Source organism: Lissotriton helveticus, chromosome 4_1, assembly GCF_964261635.1.
Source record: "Lissotriton helveticus chromosome 4_1, aLisHel1.1, whole genome shotgun sequence".
Classification (NCBI taxonomy): domain Eukaryota; kingdom Metazoa; phylum Chordata; class Amphibia; order Caudata; family Salamandridae; genus Lissotriton; species Lissotriton helveticus.
In genome coordinates this window covers 553,704,412-553,729,394 of record NC_136063.1, presented here as the reverse complement: position 1 = coordinate 553,729,394, position 24,983 = coordinate 553,704,412, and the positions used below count along the sequence as shown (strand labels likewise).

At 47.6% G+C, this 24,983-nt stretch overlaps 1 protein-coding gene across 3 annotated transcripts in view; it reads left to right on the top strand.

The window, feature by feature from the left end:
- Positions 1 to 24,983, top strand: part of TERF1 (telomeric repeat binding factor 1) — a 372,906-nt gene that overhangs the window by 78,629 nt on the left and 269,294 nt on the right. For all 3 annotated transcript variants that reach the window (XM_078687148.1, XM_078687145.1, XM_078687147.1), the window contains exons 3-4: positions 22,047 to 22,177; positions 24,020 to 24,106. In XM_078687148.1, the coding sequence (XP_078543274.1) occupies positions 22,047 to 22,177; positions 24,020 to 24,106 (218 nt within the window). The remainder of the gene's footprint in view (positions 1 to 22,046; positions 22,178 to 24,019; positions 24,107 to 24,983) is intronic.

Sequence of the window (24,983 nt, the reverse complement as noted above, 5' to 3'; positions counted from 1 at the left end):
GAACCGGGGATAGCAGACATCCCTGCCGGGTACCCCTACGAATCTCAAAGGGGGCCGAGCGGGAGCCGTTCAGCAACACCGACGCCCGGGGCTGGTGATATAGCAGCCGGATCAAATCAAGAAAGCTGAAGGTAGTCCCATACGCTCCAATAGTGCCAGAAGGTAGTCCCATTCTAATGAATCGAACGCCTTCGTGGCATCGAGGAAAATAGCGGCTGCCTCACATCTGGGATCTATGTCTTGCAGTACAGCCTGAAGAGTGCGCAGGTTATGGGAAGTCGAACGGTTTGGGACAAACCCAGCCTGATCCGGTAAGACCAGTCGTTCCATCAAAAGATTGAGGCGCGTTGCTAGTACCTTCGCCAATATTTTAATGTCAGTATTCAGCAGGGATAGGGGTCTGTACGAGTCGCATTGCTCCGGTGGCTTTCCCGGTTTTAGTAGGAATGTTATAAGGGCTTCGCGCATAGTGGTCGGTAGGGTGCCCTCCTCCAGTGCCGAATAATATACTTGTTTCAATATTGGGGCCAGAAGATGGATATAGGCTTTATAAAAATCAATCGGCAACCCATCAGATCCCGGCGATTTGCCCGATTTCATGCACATAATCGCATCAGTTATTTCGTCCAATTCGAGTTCGTGATGGAGGAATTTCTGCTGGGCAGGTCCTAACCACGCAATTGCAGTGTCGTCAAGATAAGTGTGTAAATTTATCGGTGGAGTGTACTGCAGAGTAATGTGTGCCTTGCTTGAGAGAGGGGTGTACGTGCCTCCATGCGTCAATCAAATGGTGTTCCTCTACGATATCCAATAAAGTGCGCTGAGTATGTGTATAGTGTAACGCCTGCGGGTGAGATCTGTCTAGGCTGGGCCTAAGTGCAGTGTTAAAGTCACCTACTAGTATAACGTGAGCTATACCCAATGATTGAATTTTACCCCACGTTGTGAGAAGTGTGGCCGGGTCGTCAGTATTGGGGCCATAGTAACACGCATATACAACTGTGTGTGAGATGAGTCTGCCCCACACCATGCAGTATCTGCCACTCATGTCAGCATCAGTCCCTACTGGCGTAAAACGCACCCCCCGCCTGACCAGGATTGTCACTCCCTTAGAGTAATTTGAATAGGATGAGAACACTCTACATGAGGCCCAGCGAGATGCGAATAAAGGGGAGCCACCTGGCATGAAGTGCGTTTCTTGGAGGATGGCAATGGACACTCCCTGTCTGTCCAGGTAACCCAGGGTCTGCCTTTTTTTCCTCGGGATATTCAGCCCGCGCACATTTCATGAGACCAGCTGAAATTGTTGAGCCGATTGTGTGTCTGTTATGTCACCCATTCCCAGAGGTACAGAAAGGTATGGCATGTAAATATGGCATCAAAGTTCACATAGCAAACATTGTCATAAGTGCAACAAGAAATCCCAATTCCCACCCTGGCAATCCAAACCCACATAAGCGCTACTGATGCTTCAACAGTCACAGTGGTGAGTTGGATGGACCACCCTCCCACACCGGCAACCTCAACAAGCCGGGTAAAAAAACCCACCCACCCACAAGGAACCAAAATAGTAATTCCTGGCGTCATAGCAGTGACAAGAATGAATTTGAACGACCCCCCCTCCCACACCGGCAACCCCAACCCACCAGGAATGCAGTTCCCACCCTACAAAAAACAACCAAATACATGCAAACACATCCCACCCTCCACAAGGGTGAGGGGAATTGAGGGGCTTGCCCATAGGGGGAATAAGTCACAAGGGGCACCCGACCTGCCCTCCACCTTCCCATTTGCACCCACAGGACACCCAGCTCACTGCTAGGTAGACAGACATGGGACGGGGGTGGGTGCCGAGCCAACAGTGCATTATAGACCCAATGAGTCGGGCATGAAGTAAAAAGTACCTTACAGGAGCCATGGTGCAAGTCGACCCCACAGTAGCCACATAGATGACACGTCACAGCAAACCGCTGGGGGCGGCTGGTCATTCTGGTTGCGACATTGGTGACTGGGATCTGGAGCGGCGTCTCGCGGCTTCTTCCTTGGCAATGTCTTTCCTATGTTGCTTAAGGTAGTCCTCAGCTTGCTGCGGGGTAGTGAAGATGTGAGATTTGCCTTGGTGAGAGATTTTCAACTTTGCGGGGTAAAGCATTGCGTACGGAATTTCCTGGGCCTGTAGTTTCTTCTTTACCCCCGCAAATTTGCGCCTGGCATCCTGCACCGCTGGGGTGAAATCGGGGAAGAACGATAGTGTGGTGTTGCAGTATCCGACCGTGCCCATCTCCCGCGCCCGTCTGAACACAGCGTCCAGGTCCCTGTAGTTTAGGAAGTGTGCAATGATGGGTCGCGGCTGTGCCCCAGGTGGCAGTCGGGCATTCAGGGATCTATGAGCTCTCTCCACGATGAGGTGGGCGGAAAAAGATTCTTTCCCGAACAGTTCGACCACCAGATTCTCTATGAAGTTCTCCATTTTGCCAGTGTTGGTGGATTCCGCCAGGCCAAGGATGCAGACATTGTTGCGGCGAGACCGAGCTTCTATGTCCTCGTTTTTGTCCGCAATAATTTTGAGCAGCCTGTCCATCTGCGTGACATGAGAGGAGGCACCATCTTCTAATTCGGAAATATGGCTTTCGGCGTCCTTGAGGCGGGTGTCATGTTGGTCCAGCTTGGCGACCACAGAGTCCATCCGCAGATTGATAGTGCCAATTTTGGCGTCTATGGACGTGAGGCTCTGTTGCATGCCGAGGAGTAAAGCCCTCCAGTCCTCCTCCGGAGAGACGCTCATGGTGGGGCCACCCTCCGGCGTTGATTTAGGGGTCCTCCTGGCCTCAAACGGGATCTTGGACCATTTCGCATCTGGGAACCTTCAGAGGCGTAGATTGTGAGGTCGCCAGGCCGGTGCAGGACGCGGGGCGTGAACCCTGCGTGTGGCGGGTATCCGACTGTTCTGATGCCCCTTAAGGCGGCACGGTGGGTTCTCGCCCAAGGGGACCCGTGGGTTTTAGCGCTGCTTCCGGAGAGATCCAGACAGATCCATGGGAGCGGATAGCGCACCACCAACACTTGGCGAGGAGGAGAGGGCCGCTGTGCAGAGCGTTTGACCGCCTCGTGTTAGATATAGTCGGCGGCACCAGGGACACAGAACCCGAAAGAGCGGTGATCACGCAGGCGGAGGCGCGCAGCGGGGCTGCAGTATCTCAATGAAGGAGATGCGGTTTGGAGGGATGGACGTGATAAGACCCCATGGCTGCCAATTCGCGCCACACGTCATCTCAATTTGTCCCCCGGAGCAGCGCGGAGTCGTTATGGGTCCACTACGGTATGTCCGCGCATTCGACGCAGCTTGTCCCCAGAGTGGCAGCCCGCGTGGCAACAAGGGACAATGGGGTCAGGGACCGCTTGTCCTGGGAAGCGGCAGCCCGGTGCAGAGGCCTAAGTGCGTTGGGTGGCAGTCTGGTAGTGCGCGGTCGATCGTGAACACGCATCCACTCCGGGCGATATGCCGAGTGGGGGGGTCCGGGACTGCCTTGGTCTTTGCGGCCACGTGGTTGTCAGCAGTCAGGGCCCCGGAGGCGGCGGCGGCGCGGAGCTTCAGGAAGGCGGTGCGCACAGGGTGGTGGGGGGCCAAGCAGGGGAGGCAGTTTCTAGGCCGCAGTGGGCCTGGGCCGATATTTCTCAGTGGGGCCCAGCTGGAGGATAAAGGCCGCACATGCAGGATCGCGCCACTCAATTGTCCCTGGTGCGAAACGATTCGATAAGTCTTTATTTCGAATAAGAAATTCATAAAAGACAATGAACAATCATACACAATATGTTAAAAAAAACAGTCCAGCAATATAATAATATTATACACAGATTATTCCTACGAACAATAAAATACTTTACACATATGTATATTAAAACAGATAGGACACAAGTAACATGCACATAAGTTGGTACCACTAAGAACCATACAGGGCGCTATATATAGGTAGATAAGGACATTCAACGTACAGTGATACCCAATTTCTTGGATCGGATTAGCCAGGCCCATCTCAAAAATTTGGCAACACATACCACTACGATTTCCGATCTAATAACACGGAGTTTGAGGAGTGCATCTCGGGAACCACCACTATTCAAGGTCAAGCAGATCGGTCTTAACCACTTGTTTCTTGGTGCTCGATAAACAGGACAACCAAAGAAGAAGTGGCCAACACTTTCTTCCTGGTCTGGACACCAGTGGCATTTATTCCCTGTAGACGTGTCCCATTTTGCTGTGAAAGAATTGATGGGCAAGGTGCCGACTCGAAACTGGTGGTATAATTTACGATCTAATACGCTTGTGATTAGGTCCCAATACTGTTCTAGTGAGGGAACAGCCTTGTACACTAAAAAGGAGCCAGTTATATTAGCGTCCAAGGATTGGTTTACAAGAATAGATTTTCTCCAAGCCCAAAAGAGCGCCTTAAACTCAAGTTTAGATGGAAATGTTGCCCCCCCTGGGTTGGACCAAAGCTCCGAGAGACCCATCAGGTTCAATACATTTCTAACTACCCAAAACCATTGTATTTTGTGTGTCCCCACATGAGTTTTACTTCCTCCAACTCTTGGGTAAACAGACCAAGCTCAGGAGTGGTCCAGAGGCGGCGCCAAAAGGCCACCAGACGATACTGGGCCATCTCGTCGATTGGTCTGCAACCAAGATCCAACAGTAGGGGTTTAGTTGGGGTGGACTGAGGGAGACTAACCAGATTCCGTAGGAACCTGTTCTGCGCAGTTGCCAAACTGGAGAGATTCTTATGGCCCCAAACTTCGGCTCCGTAGAGGGTAGCAGAAATGACCTTCGCCTCATAGATTTTTAAGGCAGGGGTGACACACCTAGTTAGGGAGTTCCTCTGTTCATGGATCAAACAGCCGGCCAACCTATTAAATTTGAGTTTAGACGTTTCCACTTGGGGATTCCAGTTGAGTTGGTGATCTAGGGTCACACCAAGATATGTCATGACCCTAACCTGCTCAATTTGGGCTCCGTTTAAGGAAACAGTACACTTAGGGGGATTTTTCTTGCAAAAAACCATGAATTTGGTTTTATCCACATTTATTTGCAAGTCATTCATAGTGCAAAACTCGGAAAATCTATTCAGGGCTACCTGGAGCCCGGCTCTAGTTTTAGAAAGGAGGAGGGTGTCATCTGCAAAGATTAGCATGGGGTACTTTCGACCACCCAACATGGGAGCATCCGACTGGGTATTAATGAAATGTTGGGTGACCTGATTAATAAATAAGAGAAACAACGTGGGGGCTAGGACACAGCCTTGGCGCACCCCTCGTTGTACGGGGAATTGTTTAGTCACCTGCCCCTGACTACCCCACCTAACCTGGGCATAATTGTCCTCATGAAGTCGCTGGACTAGGATCAAGAGCTCAGGCGGGAAGCCCATGCGACTAAGGGCCTCCCACAACTTCTTCCTAGGCACCAAGTCGAAGGCCGACTTAAGGTCAACGAATGCAGCATATAACATACCGCCACCCAACAGGACCACCTTCCAAAAGAGTAATGTAAAACGGAAGACTTGGTCAACAGTACTAGTCCCAAACCTGAAGCCCGCCTGCATAGGGGAAAGTATGTTATTTGAATCGATCCAATCCAGAATTCGAGCTAGGATCATTCTCGACACAATTTTCTGGATTGAATCGATCAAGCTAATGGGCCGATAGTTGTTGGGGAGGGAGCGGTCACCCTTCTTGTATACTGGCAAAATTTCTGCCCCCTTCCATGAAGGGGGAATCTCGGCCCCGGCAGCTATGTTATTTGCCAGTAAAGTGATATAAGGGATCCAAAGGTCAGGTTTGAGTTTAAAAAGGTCAGCGGGAATAGCATCAATGCCAGGAGCTTTACCCGGCTGAACTAACTCGAGAGCAAGTGCGGTGTCAGATTCCAAAAACAAGAGTCTGTCTCCTGTATGTAGGGGTTGGCACGGCAGTGTAGTTTTTATCGTCAAATCCTCCACTACATTTGGATCATTAAACTGAGCGGTATAGAATTCCACCCACAATTGAGCGGAGACATGATTTACTGGAATCTGGGCGGCAGGATCCTTTCCCCTCCTTATAATCAACCAGAAATCTGCTAGGTTGGGGGAATCACATGCACCAAGGAGGTCAAGCCAATAAGAGTCGTCCCAATCTCGCTTAGCAGCCTGGATGGTACGCTTGTAGCATTGCCTTGCTGTCCTAATGGCATCGGAGTTCCGGGCCTTCACAGCAGCTAATAAGTTGCTGTGGGCAGCTCTACATTTCTTATTATACCATTTTTTATATACTCTGGTATTAGCAGGCCTGGATGGTTTCGTGAGAAGGTTTTTCAGGGTCGAAAAACACTCCTCATGGAGATTAGTAATTATGGAGTCTGCGTTGCCAGCAGGTGATAACAAAAGCATCCTACTCCACACGCCCCATACCTCTTCCTCAATCTTTGAAATAAGTGTAGGGTCCTCCAGAACCCTGGGCCATTTTACGCGGCGCCTGTTATCGCACAGAATTACATCAGATGTTAGACTATTAGTGCTCCTGACAGGTGCCCCCATGCCTGGGACCAAAATCTCAAGTGAAAGGGGATTATGGTCACTCTCTGGGCGAGGCTCTATCACCATGTCTTGTACGATGGACCAACACTCAATTTTAATCAATATATAATCGATACGGCTTGAGCACAAACCGTTATCGAAAGTGTTGGACCCAAGGCAATCGGATCGAGTGCGCCCATTGACGGCCCGTAGGCCCCATTCTAAACAAAAGCCCAGCCAATGTAAGGCTGCCCTTTGCAATGGTAAGCGGGGGGATTGCCCAAACAGTGTCCTCTTCAGAACCCACATCCTCTGCCAAGGAGGAGATGGGCTCAATGGGGGTATTCAAGTCTCCCGCTACGATTACTATCTGGTCGGTCCCGAAATTCTTAAATAGAAGATCAAGATCGTCCAGGACTGCTTGTTTTTTCCCACCCTGGCATGCCCCGGGCATAAATATCAACTAAAAGAATGTCTGGGGTGTTAGGTTTACTCAGGCTGATACATAAGAGATCCGCACACGCCACCAGTGTTTCCCTACCATGGAAGCCCAAATTATTTTTTATCCAAATAGTAAGGCCTCCAGAGGCCCTACCCTTAGGGCTCTTAATTGCGGGTTTGGAAAAATTAAGGTAACCCAACCTATACAATGGGACAGTTGACCAGGTTTCCTGGAAGATGACGATATCATATGAATCAATAAAGTTGGCCCAATCGTCATTCTCCAGGCGTCCCCGTAGCACCGCAATATTCCAAGAGATTACTCTTAATGGGCAGTCCGTAGTTAGTGCACATGATGATTGTGCCACGCCCTTTACTACATTCGTGGCCAACGCAGTAATGTATACCGGGTCTGAGGGTACGCCCAGATTGTTAGACAACGGTGGGCCGGCAAGAGATGGATTTAGGGATGGAGGCCTCCGTTGGTGGGGAGTAATCTTGGGGGGAGATAAGTCTCCAGACCTCCCAAGTCAATCCCCCTCCTCCAGGCAGCCAAATCTATTGGAGGTTGAAAACCCTTGCCACCAGTTAGGTTGATTTTGTCCAACAAAACTATGTGTCGGACGAGTAGCATTCCTAACAGTGGTCCATGACCCCTCACTCGCTAGTTGTTGTCTAGGAGGATAGAAAAAAGTGAGAGGCCTCACCACTATTGTGGAATTGGCCTCAAAAGATGGCCATGCACATAGATACTGGGCTGTGTGGGGATCAGAAAATGATACCACCACACAGTCACCGGCTATGGACTTGTGGGTACGGCCAATCCAAGGGACTCTCCGGACCATGAGTACACTACTTCTTTGATGGTCGGGGAGCTGTTTGTTGGAATTCAGCCAGTGAATGACTTTATTTTTTAGAGAAAGATCATTCTCCTGTGATCGTTGATCCAACTCTGGAACACCGGCTAAAATAATGACGTACGACCCTGCTTCTGGCGGGAGGTCAATAAACCCTCCGCGAAAGTTGTGGCGACTGGCCTGACGTGTTGGATTGCGCACCAAGGGTGGCCTAGGGGGGTGGTTGGCTGATGCCCTGGAATCAGTGTTCGGCCTGTATACTGGTTTATGCGGATGGGAGGGTTTTGGAACTGCTGGGCTAGGGGTGGGTACGATAGTTTTTGCGATGGTGGTACGGGGTTTTGGAATGGGTTTTAATATAGGTAGGATCTCAGGAATAATTTGGGCTAGTTGTGAAGGGGGTTGAACGGGTACTATTTCTAAGGGCTGGGGAGTGGGTTCAGTCGCACATAAAAGCTTAGCATCCATTTCCTTTAGGCTCAAGCTGGCCAGAGTGACTATGGTCCTATCCATTTCAAGGAGGTTATTCTCTATACGAGAAAGCCTTAATTCTAGGGGAGAAAGTAGCTGCTTTAACGTACCCCAGACTAGTTGGAGAAATTCGCTGTCACCCTCCTTGACGTGCACGGGACCGCTCGCCCGACCCTCCAGAATGTTTGTGCTATTCTGACTAGGAGAGATGATAAGAATATCATCTTCCACCAAACTAGGTATTTCCGGAGTAGCTTCCCCATTAAGAATACTTTGAATCGGTTTGGGGTTAACATCTTTCACCCCAAGAGACCCCATGGCCCGTCTGCTATTAAAGAACTTTAACCTCGCTATTCTGGCTTTTTTCCTAGCGTGTATAGTTCTCGCAAGGCATTTCTTTTTGTATGCTGCCGCTTTCTTAGCACTACAATGGCTTACTGCTTCCGTTGCTTTGGGAAGCGGAAAAGAGCCTGCGATGCTAAATAGGGGAGCAGGGCCAATGTTTTGTTGTACTGGATTAGGTTGGGAGATTGGAGGGGAATGTAAAGGAATGATAGGGGGAGCAGGATGCATTACTACCGTTGTTAATAGGGGCTGTAGAACGGTGGAACGATCAGGGGTACGGGCAGATGCAATATTCCCCAGGGAAGATTTTTTGGAGCTGGCAATATGCGCTGACAGCCTACGTGCAGCATCAAGTTCTAAGGAGACCTTGTGCTGCATTTTACTGATTTCCTCGTCAATAGCCAAATTGGTTTTGACTAGGAAATCATCTATGGACCTGTTGGAATTGCCAGCAGCCATGAGGGTTTTGCTCCGGCTACCCCGTGAACACATATTACAGAGTACAGGTCAATAAATATACACACAACAATAAAACTGTAAGATGTGCCACAAAAGACTAAAAACATAAGGGGGGGTGGCCCAGCCCAGCCCTCTTAGACCTCGAACGGCCTCAAACGGCCCAGTCTTTGCCCTGTCTTCGCCCGGGCTGCGTCCCGCGCTGCGGGAATACTGGGAAAATAAGTAGGTGGCCGGGTAAGACAGGGGGGCGTGGCAGCGGGGAGAGCGGACCGGAAGTTGGAAGATGGTCTTGCAGGGACTCCTGGGCAATGGAGTCCCCTGCACGCTCGCAGCCCCGCTGACCACACTCACCCGGTAGGCTGCTGCAGTCCTTCAGCGGTACCCCGGTGTCCAAACAGGCGATGCGGCACCCGCGAAGCGGGTGCGGCGAGTAGTAGCTCAAGTCCTGGGAAAATGCCGCTGTAACTGCCAAAGTGTGTCCGTGCTCAAGGGCGTCCCACAGGTGGAGGAGTGGTAAGGGCTTTAGTACTGCAGAGAGGCGGGGGGCGGCAGCGGGGAGAGCGGACCGGAAGTTGGAAGATGGTCTTGCAGGGACTCCTGGGCAATGGAGTCCCCTGCACGCTCGCAGCCCCGCTGACCACACTCACCCGGTAGGCTGCTGCAGTCCTTCAGCGGTACCCCGGTGTCCAAACAGGCGATGCGGCACCCGCGAAGCGGGTGCGGCGAGTAGTAGCTCAAGTCCTGGGAAAATGCCGCTGTAACTGCCAAAGTGTGTCCGTGCTCAAGGGCGTCCCACAGGTGGAGGAGTGGTAAGGGCTTTAGTACTGCAGAGAGGCGGGGGGCGGCAGCGGGGAGAGCGGACCGGAAGTTGGAAGATGGTCTTGCAGGGACTCCTGGGCAATGGAGTCCCCTGCACGCTCGCAGCCCCGCTGACCACACTCACCCGGTAGGCTGCTGCAGTCCTTCAGCGGTACCCCGGTGTCCAAACAGGCGATGCGGCACCCGCGAAGCGGGTGCGGCGAGTAGTAGCTCAAGTCCTGGGAAAATGCCGCTGTAACTGCCAAAGTGTGTCCGTGCTCAAGGGCGTCCCACAGGTGGAGGAGTGGTAAGGGCTTTAGTACTGCAGAGAGGCGGGGGGCGGCAGCGGGGAGAGCGGACCGGAAGTTGGAAGATGGTCTTGCAGGGACTCCTGGGCAATGGAGTCCCCTGCACGCTCGCAGCCCCGCTGACCACACTCACCCGGTAGGCTGCTGCAGTCCTTCAGCGGTACCCCGGTGTCCAAACAGGCGATGCGGCACCCGCGAAGCGGGTGCGGCGAGTAGTAGCTCAAGTCCTGGGAAAATGCCGCTGTAACTGCCAAAGTGTGTCCGTGCTCAAGGGCGTCCCTGGTGCAGTGCGGAGTTGTTATGGGCTTATCACAATATATCCACGTGGGCGGTGTAGATTGTCCCCAGGGTGGCAGCTCGTGCGGCAAAAAAAAAAAAGGGGGGGGGGCTCAAAGGGGGAAGTGACCCCTCGCCCTGGGTAGCTTCGGCCTGATGCGGAGGGTTATGTGCGTTGGGTGGCAAACTGGGAATGCAAGGGCAGTCATGAGCACGCAGCCACTCCGGGCAATATGCCACATGGGGGGAACCGGGTCAGCCTTGATCAACGCGGCCTCGTGGTGGTCAGTGTTCAGGGCCCCAGAGGTGGCGGCGATGCGGAGCTTATGAAGGCGATGTGTCCAGGGTGATGGGGGCCGAGCAGGGGAGGCAGTTTATAGGTCGCAGTAGGCTTGGGCCGATGTTTCCCAGAGGGGCCCAGAGGGAGGAGGCCAGAGGGAGGAGGAAGGCCGCACATGCAGGATCACGTCGGGGGCCGGCAAGGCCCAGGCGGGATTCCGGGCGTCAGGAGGGCACTGACAGGGGGCCTCTCACCTCCGCGTACGGGCACAGCATTGATTTCCGCAGGTGTTGGGCTGCAGGACGGTGGATCGCACTGGGTAGCGGGGGCCAAGCAGGGGAGGCAGTCTTTCAGCAGCGGTGGGCCCAGGCCGTTACCTTACAGTGAGACCCAGCGGGAGGAAGCAGGCCGCAAATGCAGGGACTCGTAGAGGACCGGGAGCCCTGGTTAAATGGCAAACCATGACGTTACCTTGTGATATAGGGGGATATGTAGTCCCAGATCTGCAGTTATATTATTTGGTGGCTCAGTACAGCTTTGCACAGACGTGGTACCACCCTGAAGCCAGAATTCCCTATTGGCGCCCAGAAGCAGACCTGGTCCTCCCCGACACATTGGCATCAATCCTGCCTACAGGTTTCCCCAGAGACCCTAAGGATATCCAAACAGTATCAACGACCAGTTGGGCATGGGAGAAACTGTGGCGTATCTCCTGCACCGCTATACTTTATTCCTCTGCACTTCCACTCCCGAATGCAAAGTGGCTTACTATCACAAGTGAAACTCTTGTACAGCGCACATGAGCCAAGTTAAATATCGTCAAAATGGGTGATTTATTTCCTGAAGGCCATATATTTGACCCTACGGATGAGTCCAGATTCCCCGAGACTACATTTGTGGATACATTTGTTATAATGGTATTGCGCTCTGCATTACGTGTTATATCTCCCGACTTTCCGCTTGAACCTCCATCATTCACTCCACTAACCATGGTAAAAGAAAGCGGGAGACGGATACACTTGATATCCAAACTTTACAAAACCTGCGCAGCTATCATCGCAGTTGATGATGCTAGAATTCGTACCGCGTGGGAAACGGACCTAGGTACTCAAATCACAGATGAGCAATGGTCTTTCTGCTGCACAGTCACCAAAAATGTTTCGATTAACAGCCGTCACAAACGAATACACTTAAAATTTTTCCGAAGAACGTACATTACCCCAGTAAGAATACATAGAATAGACCCGTCTAGGTCCCATCACTGCTCCAAATGCAGCTCCCCCGAAGCGGATTTCCCCCACCTGGCATGGACCTGCCCACGTATACACGCATTCTGGGTTCAAGTTCACAACATAATAAGCACTATGGTGAAGATCCCGATGGTTCCTCTACCTGAAATCGCTCTGCTGGGATATGAGTGCAGTTTCCTTCCAAGATTCGTAGGTTTGTCGTCATCAGCCTGTTACGGGCTAAAAGAGAAGTTGTCTTTTATTGGGGTGAGAAAGCCGTGCCATCATTGAAAGGTTGGCTGAATATTTTATCTTCCTACTAAATGAATGATATGCAATCACTACCCCTCCCTCATCCAGACCCAAAGACATATGGCCACCGTTTAGACTTTATTTAGACGTGCAGCAAACATTCCCCACTACACAGCTGGAACAAGGCATTGTCCCTACAGGAGTTGGGTAAACACCACTATCTATGCCTTCCCCTCTTGTTGAAATACAAAGTTATAATTGTTGTGTTACGGGTTGTGCCTGTGGAGACATGATTGGCATACTAGTTGGAATTGTCACATTCTTCGTCACGCAGCACCCCCTGAGGATAAGATGGATGTGCGGTATGAGAATTTTTTTTTATTTTTTATTATCCTACCATGACTGCGTGTAGTAAACTGCATATCTACCTAGACTATAGCTTACATATTGCTATGTGACTTGATAACTACACGTTTCATTCAATTGATCAATATATGTGAAAATGCTAAATAAAGTAAAAAAAAAAAAATATATATATATATTTCCTACTGGCGGTCGCCAGTAGGTAGTTATAGTTAGGATTGATTTCCATAGGGAAATCGCAACATTCTATTTGGAATAACTTTGGCGCCGGTTGAGAAATCACCCTGAACTTTTCAGCAACTTTGCCTCGCGGTGCTCCGCTCCTTCCCTGAAAGTTTAAGGGGGATTCGTCAAGCGGGGGCCGAGATAAAAGGGGGGTCCCAAAACGTGTTTTCCCCATGTTAATTTCCATAGGGCGGTCTGTCGCACTTTTAGCTCGAACGGCTGAATGGATTTTCACCAAACTTGGCAAAATTGTAGGGACTGGTAGCCCGATGTGCCTTTGCTATGTCTCAAGATATGTGCTCCAGAGGATTTTGATTAATTTAGGTTCAAAAAAATTTATATATCTAGAGCCGCGCCCCGGTACGCGTACCGGGGGGCGCGCCACGTGACTTGCGCACGGCAAGCTGATTGGCTCTCGGGTGTCTGTATACATTCGAAACAGTCCGCAGCGGCCGCCATCTTGTGTCTCGTTAGGATCGAGACACAAGAGGTGGCAAAAATCAAAGGGGGAAATGAGCAAAAGGGGGCAGGGTACATCCCCCCTGAGCCCCTAGTTTTGATGTGGGGGCCATAAAAGGGTCGATTTTCGCGGGGCGGGGGGCGGGGGGGTGTGGGAGCGCCCGGTACGCGCACCGGGGAGCGTACCAGGGAGTGTACCATGGAGATAAAAGAATGACAGACTTTTTTTTTTTAAAATAGCATTTAAAAATAGCATTTTTTTATAAATTGGAGGTAGTTCTGAAAAGAACTTTTTTTTGTTTTTGTTGTTTTATATTTTTTTTGGGATTTTTTTTCAGGGGAAAAACAAAAACAGGGATTCAAAAACTGCTCAACAGGAGCAAAAAAATTTGAAAATTTAGGGACGGGGAGGGCAGCGGTGATCCTGTTTCTTTATAGCAATGAGTTCAACACTCTGCTGCCCATAGCAGAGGAGTTCGTCACACTGCGTGCACAGAAATTTGATGCCTGCAAACACCGGCTGTATGTTAGGGACCATTCTTCCACGTGGTGGTCCTGAAGGTGTTGCTCCACCAGTGGAGGTGCTGCCACCATCTGTTGGTAAATTCCGTGCCAGCTCCCTGACACTCTCCCTGGCAAAGTAGATTGGGTGTCTTCTCTTGACATGCCTAATTAAATTGGCATTTCCAAAACTATATTTTTTTAGAGGATTGCCTCTGGATAAAATACTGCCACATATTTTGCAGGTTATTTTTGCAGCATTAACTTTTTTTTGTCCTTCAGGGATGTCATAAAATTTCCAGATGAAGTGGTTCTTTTGTTTCTGGTGAGGGGGGTCCTCATCCAAAAATTCATCTGAATCACTGCTGGATGACTCCCTTGCAGCCATTGCTGTAGATCAGGAAAATTAGGAAAAGAAGACAATACACAGAACAGCTCTTGCTCTCTCCAAGTACAAAGCAATAGTGAGAGAAATGGGTGGGTTTCTCAAAATTTTGAAAAAAAAAGTTCTGAACCAATGAAAAGTGTTATTTTGAAGTCACATGGCTTGATGCGCTTACGCTACGCGCCCTGGGGCGCGTCCCGGGCGCGTAGCGTAAGCGCGTCGGGGCGCTTACATTACGCGATCGTATGCGCTTCCGGGTGCGCTTACGCGATGCGTCATAAGACGCATCTCGCGGCTACGCGATACGTCTCATAATGAGTGATGTAATATGTGATGTCATCAGCAGTGCATTGCACGCGCAAGTTATAGTGAGTCCAACTAACTATAACGTGGGAATTTCAATGGTTTTATGCGAGTAAAATGTTCAGCTAACTATAACTGGTGTGAAACCTATGGTTTTTTCAGTGAATATATATATATATTTATATATCTATATCCTTATTCAGTGAGGCTTCACAATTTGGTGAACAAAACGCGAAAAATAAGGAAGGAGCAGGAAAGACCTCCATTGCAAAAGGTGGAATTGAGATGTGCATCTTCTAAGAGTGTACATGAATGTTGTTGAACGTGATCTATGTTTTCACTATAATGGCTACCCCGCCTTCAATCTTTTCGCCTTGGCAGTCATTTCTAATTATGTGATATCCCCGAGATATTGCTTGAACGAAAGCATCATGTGACTGGTCTTTGAGCCTTGTTTCTTTTACACAGAACAAGTTGAAGTCCCTGTCACATGTCAAATCCCTAATTTCAAGAGCATGCTCTGGACGGGATCGGGTAATGATCATTGCTAGCTTAAAAGTGACGTACGGGCCCGGGCCATTGGTACTAATGTGCCACTCAAGTGGATGAGTATGCACATCAGGAAACTTTAGGTGGCTTGCCTTGTAGACAGCAATCTCCTGAGGCGGAAGCCGGGAGAACGATCGCTTGCATTTTAAATATTTGAGTGTGATATTGTGTATTTTACCTTCCTGACCCTCTCCCCCTGGGCACTTACTATTACTTGTTTGCCACTCACTGGGCATCCTCGCGCAGCGGATGTTAACGCTGCCACCGGCTACAACCTAACTTTTGCCGCCATCACCTGGGATCCCTCAGGCCACGCCCACCATCGCTAGGCCACGACCCCCGCCGAAAGCATTTAAGACGCGCTGAACGCTAGCGCGAGCCAGAGACCGCAATCTCCTGAGGCGGAAGCCGGGAGAACGATCGCTTGCATTTTAAATATTTGAGTGTGATATTGTGTATTTTACCTTCCTGACCCTCTCCCCCTGGGCACTTACTATTACTTGTTCGCCACTCACTGGGCATCCCAGCGCAGCGGATCTTAACGCTGCCGCGGGCTACAAACTAACTTTTGCCGCCATCACCTGGGATCCCTCAGGCCACACCCACCATCTCTAAGCCATGCCCCCCACGTCCCCCCTCACCTATAAACCATGTGTATCTATCGGACGTGCCTAAGGCAAGCCTGTTTGCGCCCGTCCGCGCCTGCTCCGGGCCTAGGGCCAGCCATGCTGCCGGTTCCCATCCCATACAGAGGCAGACTTGGTCTAGATCGCAGCTTTTGGATTTAAGAGTGAAAATTTGCACTCAATCGGCACGGTGCAATCTCCCACTGACTAGTCCCCCCTATTTTAAATGTAACAGCTGTCCTTTCTCCCTCATTCCTCACATAAAATGTTCCCTTTTATCGACAAAAATCTTCCCCTCACCTATACGAACCTTCTCTATGGGATTATTGAATTGTCGTTCTTTGCCATGTCACTCTAGTGACATTTGACTGCTGCTTTCATCAACGTCCTGGGATTTACTCTTTCTTACCGAGACATGGATCAAGGACTCATCCAACCCAGACATTTCTCTTGCTTTGCCCCCGGGATATCGCCTCACAGGAGTAAGCCGTGAAGGCTCTAAGCCCGGAGGCGGAATCGCGGTTATCTTACAGCCCAATCTGACAATCACGTCCAGGAAAATCCCAAATTTAGGGCCCATAGAGGCACTATACTTTTCCATCTCGGATACCATCACGGCCATCTTTTCGGGGGTCCTGGTATATTGTCCTCCTCAGCCTGCCATATCGGCACTATTAGCAGTTATTGCTGATCTCTCTCTTAAACACCCGCATTTCATGGTACTGGGAATCTTTAACCATCATGTGGACGTACCTGACTGCTCTCGAGCCATTCATCTTTTAGATTCCATGCAAAGTTTGAACCTGACCAATGGGTTAGTGGCCCCACACACTCTGCAGGACACACCCTTGATCTGATTTTCTCTAACTGGACAGAGCTTAAGATCCTCCCCTCCACACCTTTGACTTGGTGTGATCACTTTCTGATCCCGTTCAAAGTGTCCATTTCCCAGCCTTCTAAGAGGGAATCTGCCATTAGAGAACAAGGCAGTAAATGGCATAAGGTCTCACTTAATGCCCTGGAGCAAACGTATAAGAATAATTTATACTCATTCCCTGACGACCTCAATGAAGCGGTATCTATATTTAATAAAGACCTCACGGCCGCCATTGAGCGAGTCGCTCCCTTGCAGACCCTCACCTCCCGCAGATCTAAACCGTCAGCTCCCTGGGTTACTTAGGAATTAAGGGAAAATCGAAGCAGGTGCAAAAAACTGGAGCGCCTATGGCGCCGTACCTACGACCCGGCAGCCAAATCCCTCTATAGACGGGCTCTTAAAGAGTTTCATAAACTCAAATGCAATACTATGAGTCAACACTTCGCAGAAAAAATCATTGGTGCGAAAAACGCCACTAAGACCCTCTTCAACATTGTTAAAGAGTTCACTAACCCTGCTGCTCTGTCCGTTCCTGTCACCCCCAGCCAACTGCTCAGTAAAGGCCTATCAGACTTCTTCTCTGAAAAAATTGCCAATATTACGTCAACAATTCTTCTGAATCGTACAGAAGTTAGTTTGGATCCTGACTCCTCCTGTGCTAAAGCATTTACTTCCTTTAAACCCCTGACCAAAGAGCATGCCCTGACTCTATTTCTAAAATGTAAATCAGGTTCACCCCTTGATCCAGCCCCGGCACTGATCCTAAATGACATTGCCCCGCTAGTCATTAATCCCATGCTTGAAATCTGGAATACCTCCCTGCAATCGGGTGTTGTCCCTTCTTTATGGAAACACGCGCTGCTGATTCCTATTAAAAAAAAAAGCTGGTGTCGATCCAATGTGTGTTAGCAACTACCGACCAATTTCTCTCCTCCCCAAGCCAGCCAAAGTACTCGCGAAAGCGGTACAAGAACAACTGTCCGACTATCTTGAATCAAATCTGCTGTTCCATGACTCTCAGTCAGGTTTTAGGCCGGACTTCAGTACGGAATCAGCCTTACTAGAAGTGTCCGAGTCTATTCGGGAGTGCACGGATAGGGGAGAGGAGGCCATGTTGGTCCTCCTCGACCTATCTGCAGCATTTGATACCATCTCCCATGAAACTCTGATAACTCGTCTTCAGGAGGTGGGAGTTGGTGGGATCCCGCTGGCCTGGGTCAAGTCTTTCCCGACGGATCGATTTCAACAAGTGATGCTGGGCTCCTTCTCCACCAAGAAACCGTTGACATGGGGATTCCGCAGGGATCTGCTCTCAGCCCTCTCCTGTTCAATGTATACCTGAAGCCTTTGGCAAAAGTGGTAGAATCATGGAGCGTCAGAGTGATCTTTTATGCTGACGACACTCAGCTTGTTTTTTCCATTAAAGATCACTCTGAAAGCTCTCTGTCAAATTTTCGCCACTGTTTGGTGAATATCGCCTCTTGGATGTCCTCAAATAACTTAAAACTAAACACGTATAAGACAGAAGTCTTATCAGAAATCCCCCATCCCTACTGGCCTCTGGTGGCCAGCTGAACAGGATCCTCCCCCTGTACCCGTCCAATCTGCCCGTAACCTTGGCTTCCAATTTGACTCAGCCCTCTCCTGCAAAACCCAAATTAATAAAGTTTTGGCGTCCTGTTTCGGAAAACTCCGCATGATATAAAAAATTATCCCTTTCCTACCATTCGATTCTCGTAAAATAGTAGTCCATGCCCTCATAACATCCCACTTGGACTACGCCAATAGCCTGTATGTGGGAGCCCCGATGTATCTCATTAATCGGCTTCAGGCAGTACAGAACTCAGCGGCCAGGCTGATCTGCAATATCCCCTAACGCCACTCTATCTCTCCCCATCTTATCAAACTGCACTGGCTCCCAGTGAGACTAGGTATCCAATTCAAATCTCTGACCATTGCTTTTAGAGCTCTCAATGGACGCGGCCCTGCTTACCTGAGACACAGACTGAAGCTCTCTCAAGCAACGCGCAATCTCAGATCTAACCATCTTCGCATAATGTTTTGTCCCCGATTTCGTCTTGCGCGTACGGGCCTTCTCAGTGGCCACCTCCAGACTTTGGAATCATTTACCACTGGAACTTAGATTCCTTACATCAGAGCAACTGTTTCGAAAGAAACTTAAGACATGGCTCTTCTCCCTGATCTAACCCACTTAATCTCCCTGGACTTCATCGAACCTCACTAGCTGTTGTCTTTAGCGCCGGGACACCCCCGTTGGGGGTAGCTGTGCGCTCTACAAGCCTCAAAATAATAATAATAATAATAGGCAGGTAGCTTCAGGATGACTGAGTTTAACTCGCACAGTACTTCAGGGTAGTAGATGGCTACCATCCCTGTGGGCCTGGACGGACTTGCCTTTGGTGGCCTGCATCATGGACACGGCATCTTGCGTTCTCAGTACCTGCAGATGTAGACCGGTAGTCTCAGTGGAGTCACTTGGGGTCGTGGCTTGCACAGGGGAGTGACCTTACTTGTCTACGACACAGAGGAAACGTGCAAATGGTACAGAGCATTGGAAAGTGGGAATGCAAAAATAATGCTGTGTAGTCAAATGGGAAAATTAAAATAAATAAGCAGAGCTGAGCTCCCTCAAACTAAAATCAAGGTGAAAGCCACAATGAAACAGTTGAACATGCGTATCGTGCACCAGGACGCTATGCTATAGATTTCTGAAAAGTAGATCATATTCTGAGTTTAGGGGTAATTTGTGTACAGCCCTCAAGGTTTTCCCAAAGAAACTAACTGCTGAAATAAAAAGAATATTGAAAATGAGTAGGAAAAAGCATCAATTTGTGACGTTTTCATTTGTAACTTCTTGTCACAATGGGCGATTTAATGTGATTGTGATTGTGATTGTGATTGTGATTGTGTTCTTATATAGCGCACTACCACTCCAAGGAGTATCTTGGCGCTGCGATTCCAAGATGGTTAATAGAGATGAGAGGTAATGATGATTTAGTGAGCGTGCAGGGTGATGATTATACCAATGCTTTGTAGTCTGATTCTGAAAGGGAATAGATCCAGGTTTTTAGGTTTTTCCTGAAACTAAGTTCTGTTGAGTTATGGCGTAGAGACAAGGGGAGGTTGTTCCAGGCCTTTGCTCCGATGACAGCAAGATATTTTCCTCCTTTGGTCGTTAACCTGAATCTGGGGATTTGAAGCTGGTTAGTGGTAGATGACCTGATAACTCCATATGCCATTATGTCCGCTATGACATTCTAGTTCGCAGGATATATAGGGTTTGTGGGTTTTCCAAGAACCTGAGGGACCCCGAACCAACTACTGAACTGCACCTTGCAATGGTTTTTCATTGTGTATTTAGTATAGAGCAATTCATGTGGTAAAATATAAAGAGGGAAAAATGGTATCAAGGAAACCTATGTATTTCTGTAATTGGCACCAGATATGGAGTTTAGGAACAGTGGTTATTTGTACATCTCTGAATTTGTGGGTCCCCTACTAGCATGTGATTCAGAGGGATTTTTCTAAATGTTATCTTTCTTACACACCAGCTTACATTTGGAAGGCTCAAATGCACCGAAATATAATGGATAATAACAAATGTTCTACTACTCTGTATTTCCACATGTCTCCTGATAAAAAATGGTACCTCATTTGTGGTAACAAACTCCAATCTGCCTCTGGAGTGTCAGAAAGACTTTTGGACTTGAGAAGAGCACAAGTTCATTCCGAGAGGGGCGCTTCCTCCCTCAAAATTCACTCCCTGTTTCTACTTGGTTTTCTGGACCCTACACTAGAAACCTTCTTGCTCATGCCTCTGTATTACTCACGGAGACAAAAGAAAATGTAAATTACGCCAGATTGAATTGTATTAGTTTTGTCTAAGACATATTATTCCCGGTTACATAATGTGTTGGTAAGAGATTGCTTAGCAGTAGAAAGTAAGAACGTTTGTGGCATTTTTTCACTTTGAGAGGCATGACATTGGTAGTAGATCTGAGACCTTGACCATTTTCTCTGTTGCTTGAACATCCACTGAAGGCCATGAATATTTGGGGATCTGTCTGAAAAAATCAGCACCTTTCCCATGACAGGCAGTTCGATACTGGGGAGTTGCGTAGACACAAAAGTACCTGGAGAAAAGAATACTTTCTGTCCACTAGAATGGTTTGTTTCTTGAATCCAGTCTGAGACTGACCGCAGAGCAAATCCTTCTCTTTTGAACACTGGCATCCTGTATTTTCATATTGTTTGATGTTTGACTAAGGATTCCTTAACAATATCGAAAAGATAAATAAAACCCAAAGTTAAGGTACTGGGACCACAAGCTTCGATTGACCTCTGCAGCTTTTGGATTTCCTTCTTGCACTCTGAGTGTCCTCCCAAAAACAAAGTACTTTATAATCAGTAGTGACCGATGTGTCTATGACATGAATCGCTGATCACTGGGACTATTTGTCAGTACAAGGCATCTATCAACATGTTGTAGCCAGGAGTACTACATACAGCCCCCCCTTTCCTATTTTCCCTTCAGTAGCATCAAACAGTCCTGAAGCAGCATCATATGTTGTCTTAAGAAGGATGGAACAAGATCTCCAAGCCTCTTTAAGGCGGCTCAAACGGCCTGGCATTGACTCATGACCTGGGAAAGGCACTCCAATTCCCTTAGCAACGGTTGAAAAGGTGAGAGCAAGTGCCCTATGTATGTCTCTCTCACACGATCACAGAATGTCTTTCTACAACTAGGTCTGTAGTGCACTTTCAGTCTGTTCAGTACTTCCACAAATATACATAGTTGCAGTGGGGGGGGGGGGGGAGAAATCAAAGACACACCTGATGACATTTGACACATGCATGGCCCTTTAACACAGAGGTTAGAGTAATTCAAAGTGTACATTGTTTTGCCCGGACACAGAGTAGTCTATTAATTTAAAATAGGATGGCAAGATAAAATACAAGCGTTATACAGATAACCATTAAGTATAAAGAGTACATCTGTATAGATGTACAGTGACACAAAAGAGGTGTCCGTTTGTTGCTCATTAGTGCAACATTACAGAGCAACCTGTTGGTAAGGTTCCTATTTGCTTTTGAACCCAGTTAAAAAGAACGTAATTATTTAGCAAAACACTGATACAGACACTGGAAAGCAATAGTAGTGGGAATGTCTGGGCAGCGCTAAAGGCGATATTGGGGTGAGCCTTAGGAGTGGCAAGAAAAAACTACATCAATTTCCCTATAGGTACATACTGATTATCAAATTGTATGTTGCCGTTTTTGGTGTCTTTGTATTTTTTGTGTATTATGATGGTATTTGCATTTTTTTTTTAACACAACTGTATCCAATTAGGTATATTAGGCTAGACGTAAATTGCATCGAAGAAAAAATATACATTGAAAAATAGTTGGGTTATGATTGTGTTGTTGTTATTTGTTTTATGATGTTTTGTTATTTATGTTTTATGACTTTAAGACGCCCAGTTTGAAAAAGATGACAAAATTACACCTTTGGAAGCAGCTTCAATGATATGGAAGTCCATAGAAGGAGAGCCAGGAAGCTTTGGAAATCTGCATGAAGAAATTCAGCTTCTGGTTCAAGTTCAAGTATGTATGCATAACAAAAGCAGCATTTTATTCTTGTGGATTTTGATGCAGGTTTCTAAGTGATCTGTATACCAGTTTTCCTTTTTTCTAGGTACGGGGATTCAAAAATTGCAGAAAGTGCAACTGTCACATATAGAGCTGTTTGCTACAGAATCACCTGATTTCAATAAATTATTGTTTATCCCTTGAACAGCAGGAAGTTGCAAACATTTTCTTGGAGGGTTTCATTTTTAATGTTTGAATATATTCAAATCCTGTTTGTGGAGTATGGCAAGCAGGAGGTAGGTACTGGGTCTCGGGCGTCGGAGTTCAGGTTACTTTCGTCTGACATCCGAGGGCCCATCCTATTATGACTCGGCAAAGTGCAGCCCCTTAAGCATTTGACTGTCACGGTTAGTGATAGCAAAAAGTCACAGGTTTCTCAGACCAGTAGTGTGGAGGGGGAGGAGGGGAGCTCGGCACTGAACAAATGCATGTTAGTACAATACATGATTGTCAGACCCAGTGCTTGAATTTTGAGAAGAAAAGTACTTCAATTAATCAAATACAACACATATGAAAATGTTCACAATGCAATTTAGTGTTTAGCTTCCTTCTATTTTTCCCAGTCCTCACCTTATGTATCAGGTGGTTGCCTCCTTGGATAATACCTTGCATGATTAGGCTCGTGTGCAGAATGCCCCCATACTTCTGTTATTCCGCACCTTATTTTTCCAGTTCAATGTTTCTTACCCACAAGTCTCTTGATCTGTGCTTGGTCGGCACTTTAAGGCCGCTGCTTTGCTCCTCCTCTGCTCCTTCTCTTCTAGCTGAGCACAAGCCAGCAGTTCTTCTTGACTTCCTTAGCAGCCAAATCAGTGATAATGTGACAGCTCTGGCTATCAGATGGCTACTTAGGAGAGTGGTGTATCTCTCAGAGCTGGTCTGATGGGTCTCTGTCGCCATGCTTTGGCTCACCTGGCCTTTGTAGGTGTGGCCAAGCTAAGGATGGGCTTGAGCCGGAGTTAAGACCCTGCACAGGGCTCACTGGCTGAATGGGGACCACAGGTCATATCGGATCTATTAAATACCCTGCTGAACAGCTAAGGACAAACGTACTGCACTACTGATGAATCTCCTCTACACTGTCCAAACTGTTTCTCACCTCTAAAGGTTTGCTGGTCTTCATCCCAGAATATAATCACTTGTCATTAATAGAGAGGTAATTAAATGGGTAATTTGAATATCGCAACAATCTTATTTGACGTTGAGCAAAAAATATAAAAGTATCAATTGAAATGGTTTAACTCCCAAAAACTATTTATTTAACATATAGAGTCCATCGCAGAGAGTCTTCAAGTGTCATAATGTATCAAAATTATTCTTCTTTATTCAAATGTTTCGCTCTCTGAGCTTCATCAGGGCTCACAATATACTCCGTTCACATATCCATTCGAAATTACGAAAATTGCCATAAGATGGATGTAATGTATGGCGTACCTGGCGAGGACTGTGAAATACGTCTTCATTATCTAACCATTGATGTCTGACCCACGTGGATTGACATATGAAGACAATAGGGCTTCTTATCAGGAGCAGTTTTCCAACAGAGGAATGGATTTGTTTATGGATATGTGAACTGAGTTGGCTCTCATACGATTGGAATAAATAGGTGACATTCTGAACATTGATGAAATTAGGTAAATCACCTGGGATAGTTGTGAAAATGAGAACATGGTATGTGGTTGAAGAGCTTTAAAGGGGAAGAATTATAAAATTTATTAAGGTGTTTGCATGATAATACATAAATGCAATTTACATTTTAATAATTTTACTGTATTTATGTTTTTCTGAATTGTTCAGGCTGTTAGTGTTTGTATAGAGAAGGGGCAGTACATGCAAGCGACGGAGGTCCTTGAAAGACTCTTTGGGAGAGAAGATTCAAATAAGGTAAATATGTTTAGTGAATTCATGTGTGCTACATTCTTCAGATTTGCATCTCTTAGTAGCTTAGAATTTGCTTGTCAAGATTTAAAAATGAATGCTTCTCCACACACAATCATGTGAGGCATTTGCCCAGCCTGTGACCTTTCTCTATCCTTTTCTTCAATTACCTCTAAATCAGAGGTCCAGCACAAAGCATCATATTTAGGGTTTCTCGTTATTCACTACGGAAATTTTTATTTAATTTTTTTTTTATTGTTGTGAAAAATCACCCTCTTTCCTTCCCCCTGATTCATGAGTAAGAGCAGTGGTTATACATCCAATGTCGGTTATGGAGGCTAGGAGTTATGCGTCTCTTTCCTCACTTACTGCCCAGCAGCCACCATGAACAAACCTATCGTAACTACATTCACCACAAGGTATTGAAGTCCATTATAAGCAATGACAATTCATATTCACATATTTAATCGTTCCTGCTCAGCATCTCCCTTCTTTCTCACTGCTCCTGCACAATATAAGTAGTCTTTCCCCTTTGAACCTTTTATTTTGTGCTATCTGATGACTGCTTGTATTATACTGGTGATTCTTAATTAAATGTACTGCTATTTGTTGCCAGTCTGCGCTGTGGTCTGGTTTTAGCCTAGGTGGCCCTATCTCGTGAATTCTGTGATGAGTGATGGGGTGCAGTGAGGATCGCCGACCATTGGATGGGGAGAGAGTGCTCCTGCAACTTTTTCTCACTGCTTTAAAATCCTGCTGACAAGCACAACAGTGCGTTATATGTGACAAGGGTTAACCCAAATAAGTCGCTGGGACCTGGGTAGCTATCGTTATGAATAGAGGGGTCCCAGTGAGGGAGAGCAAATTATTTAGAAGAACAATT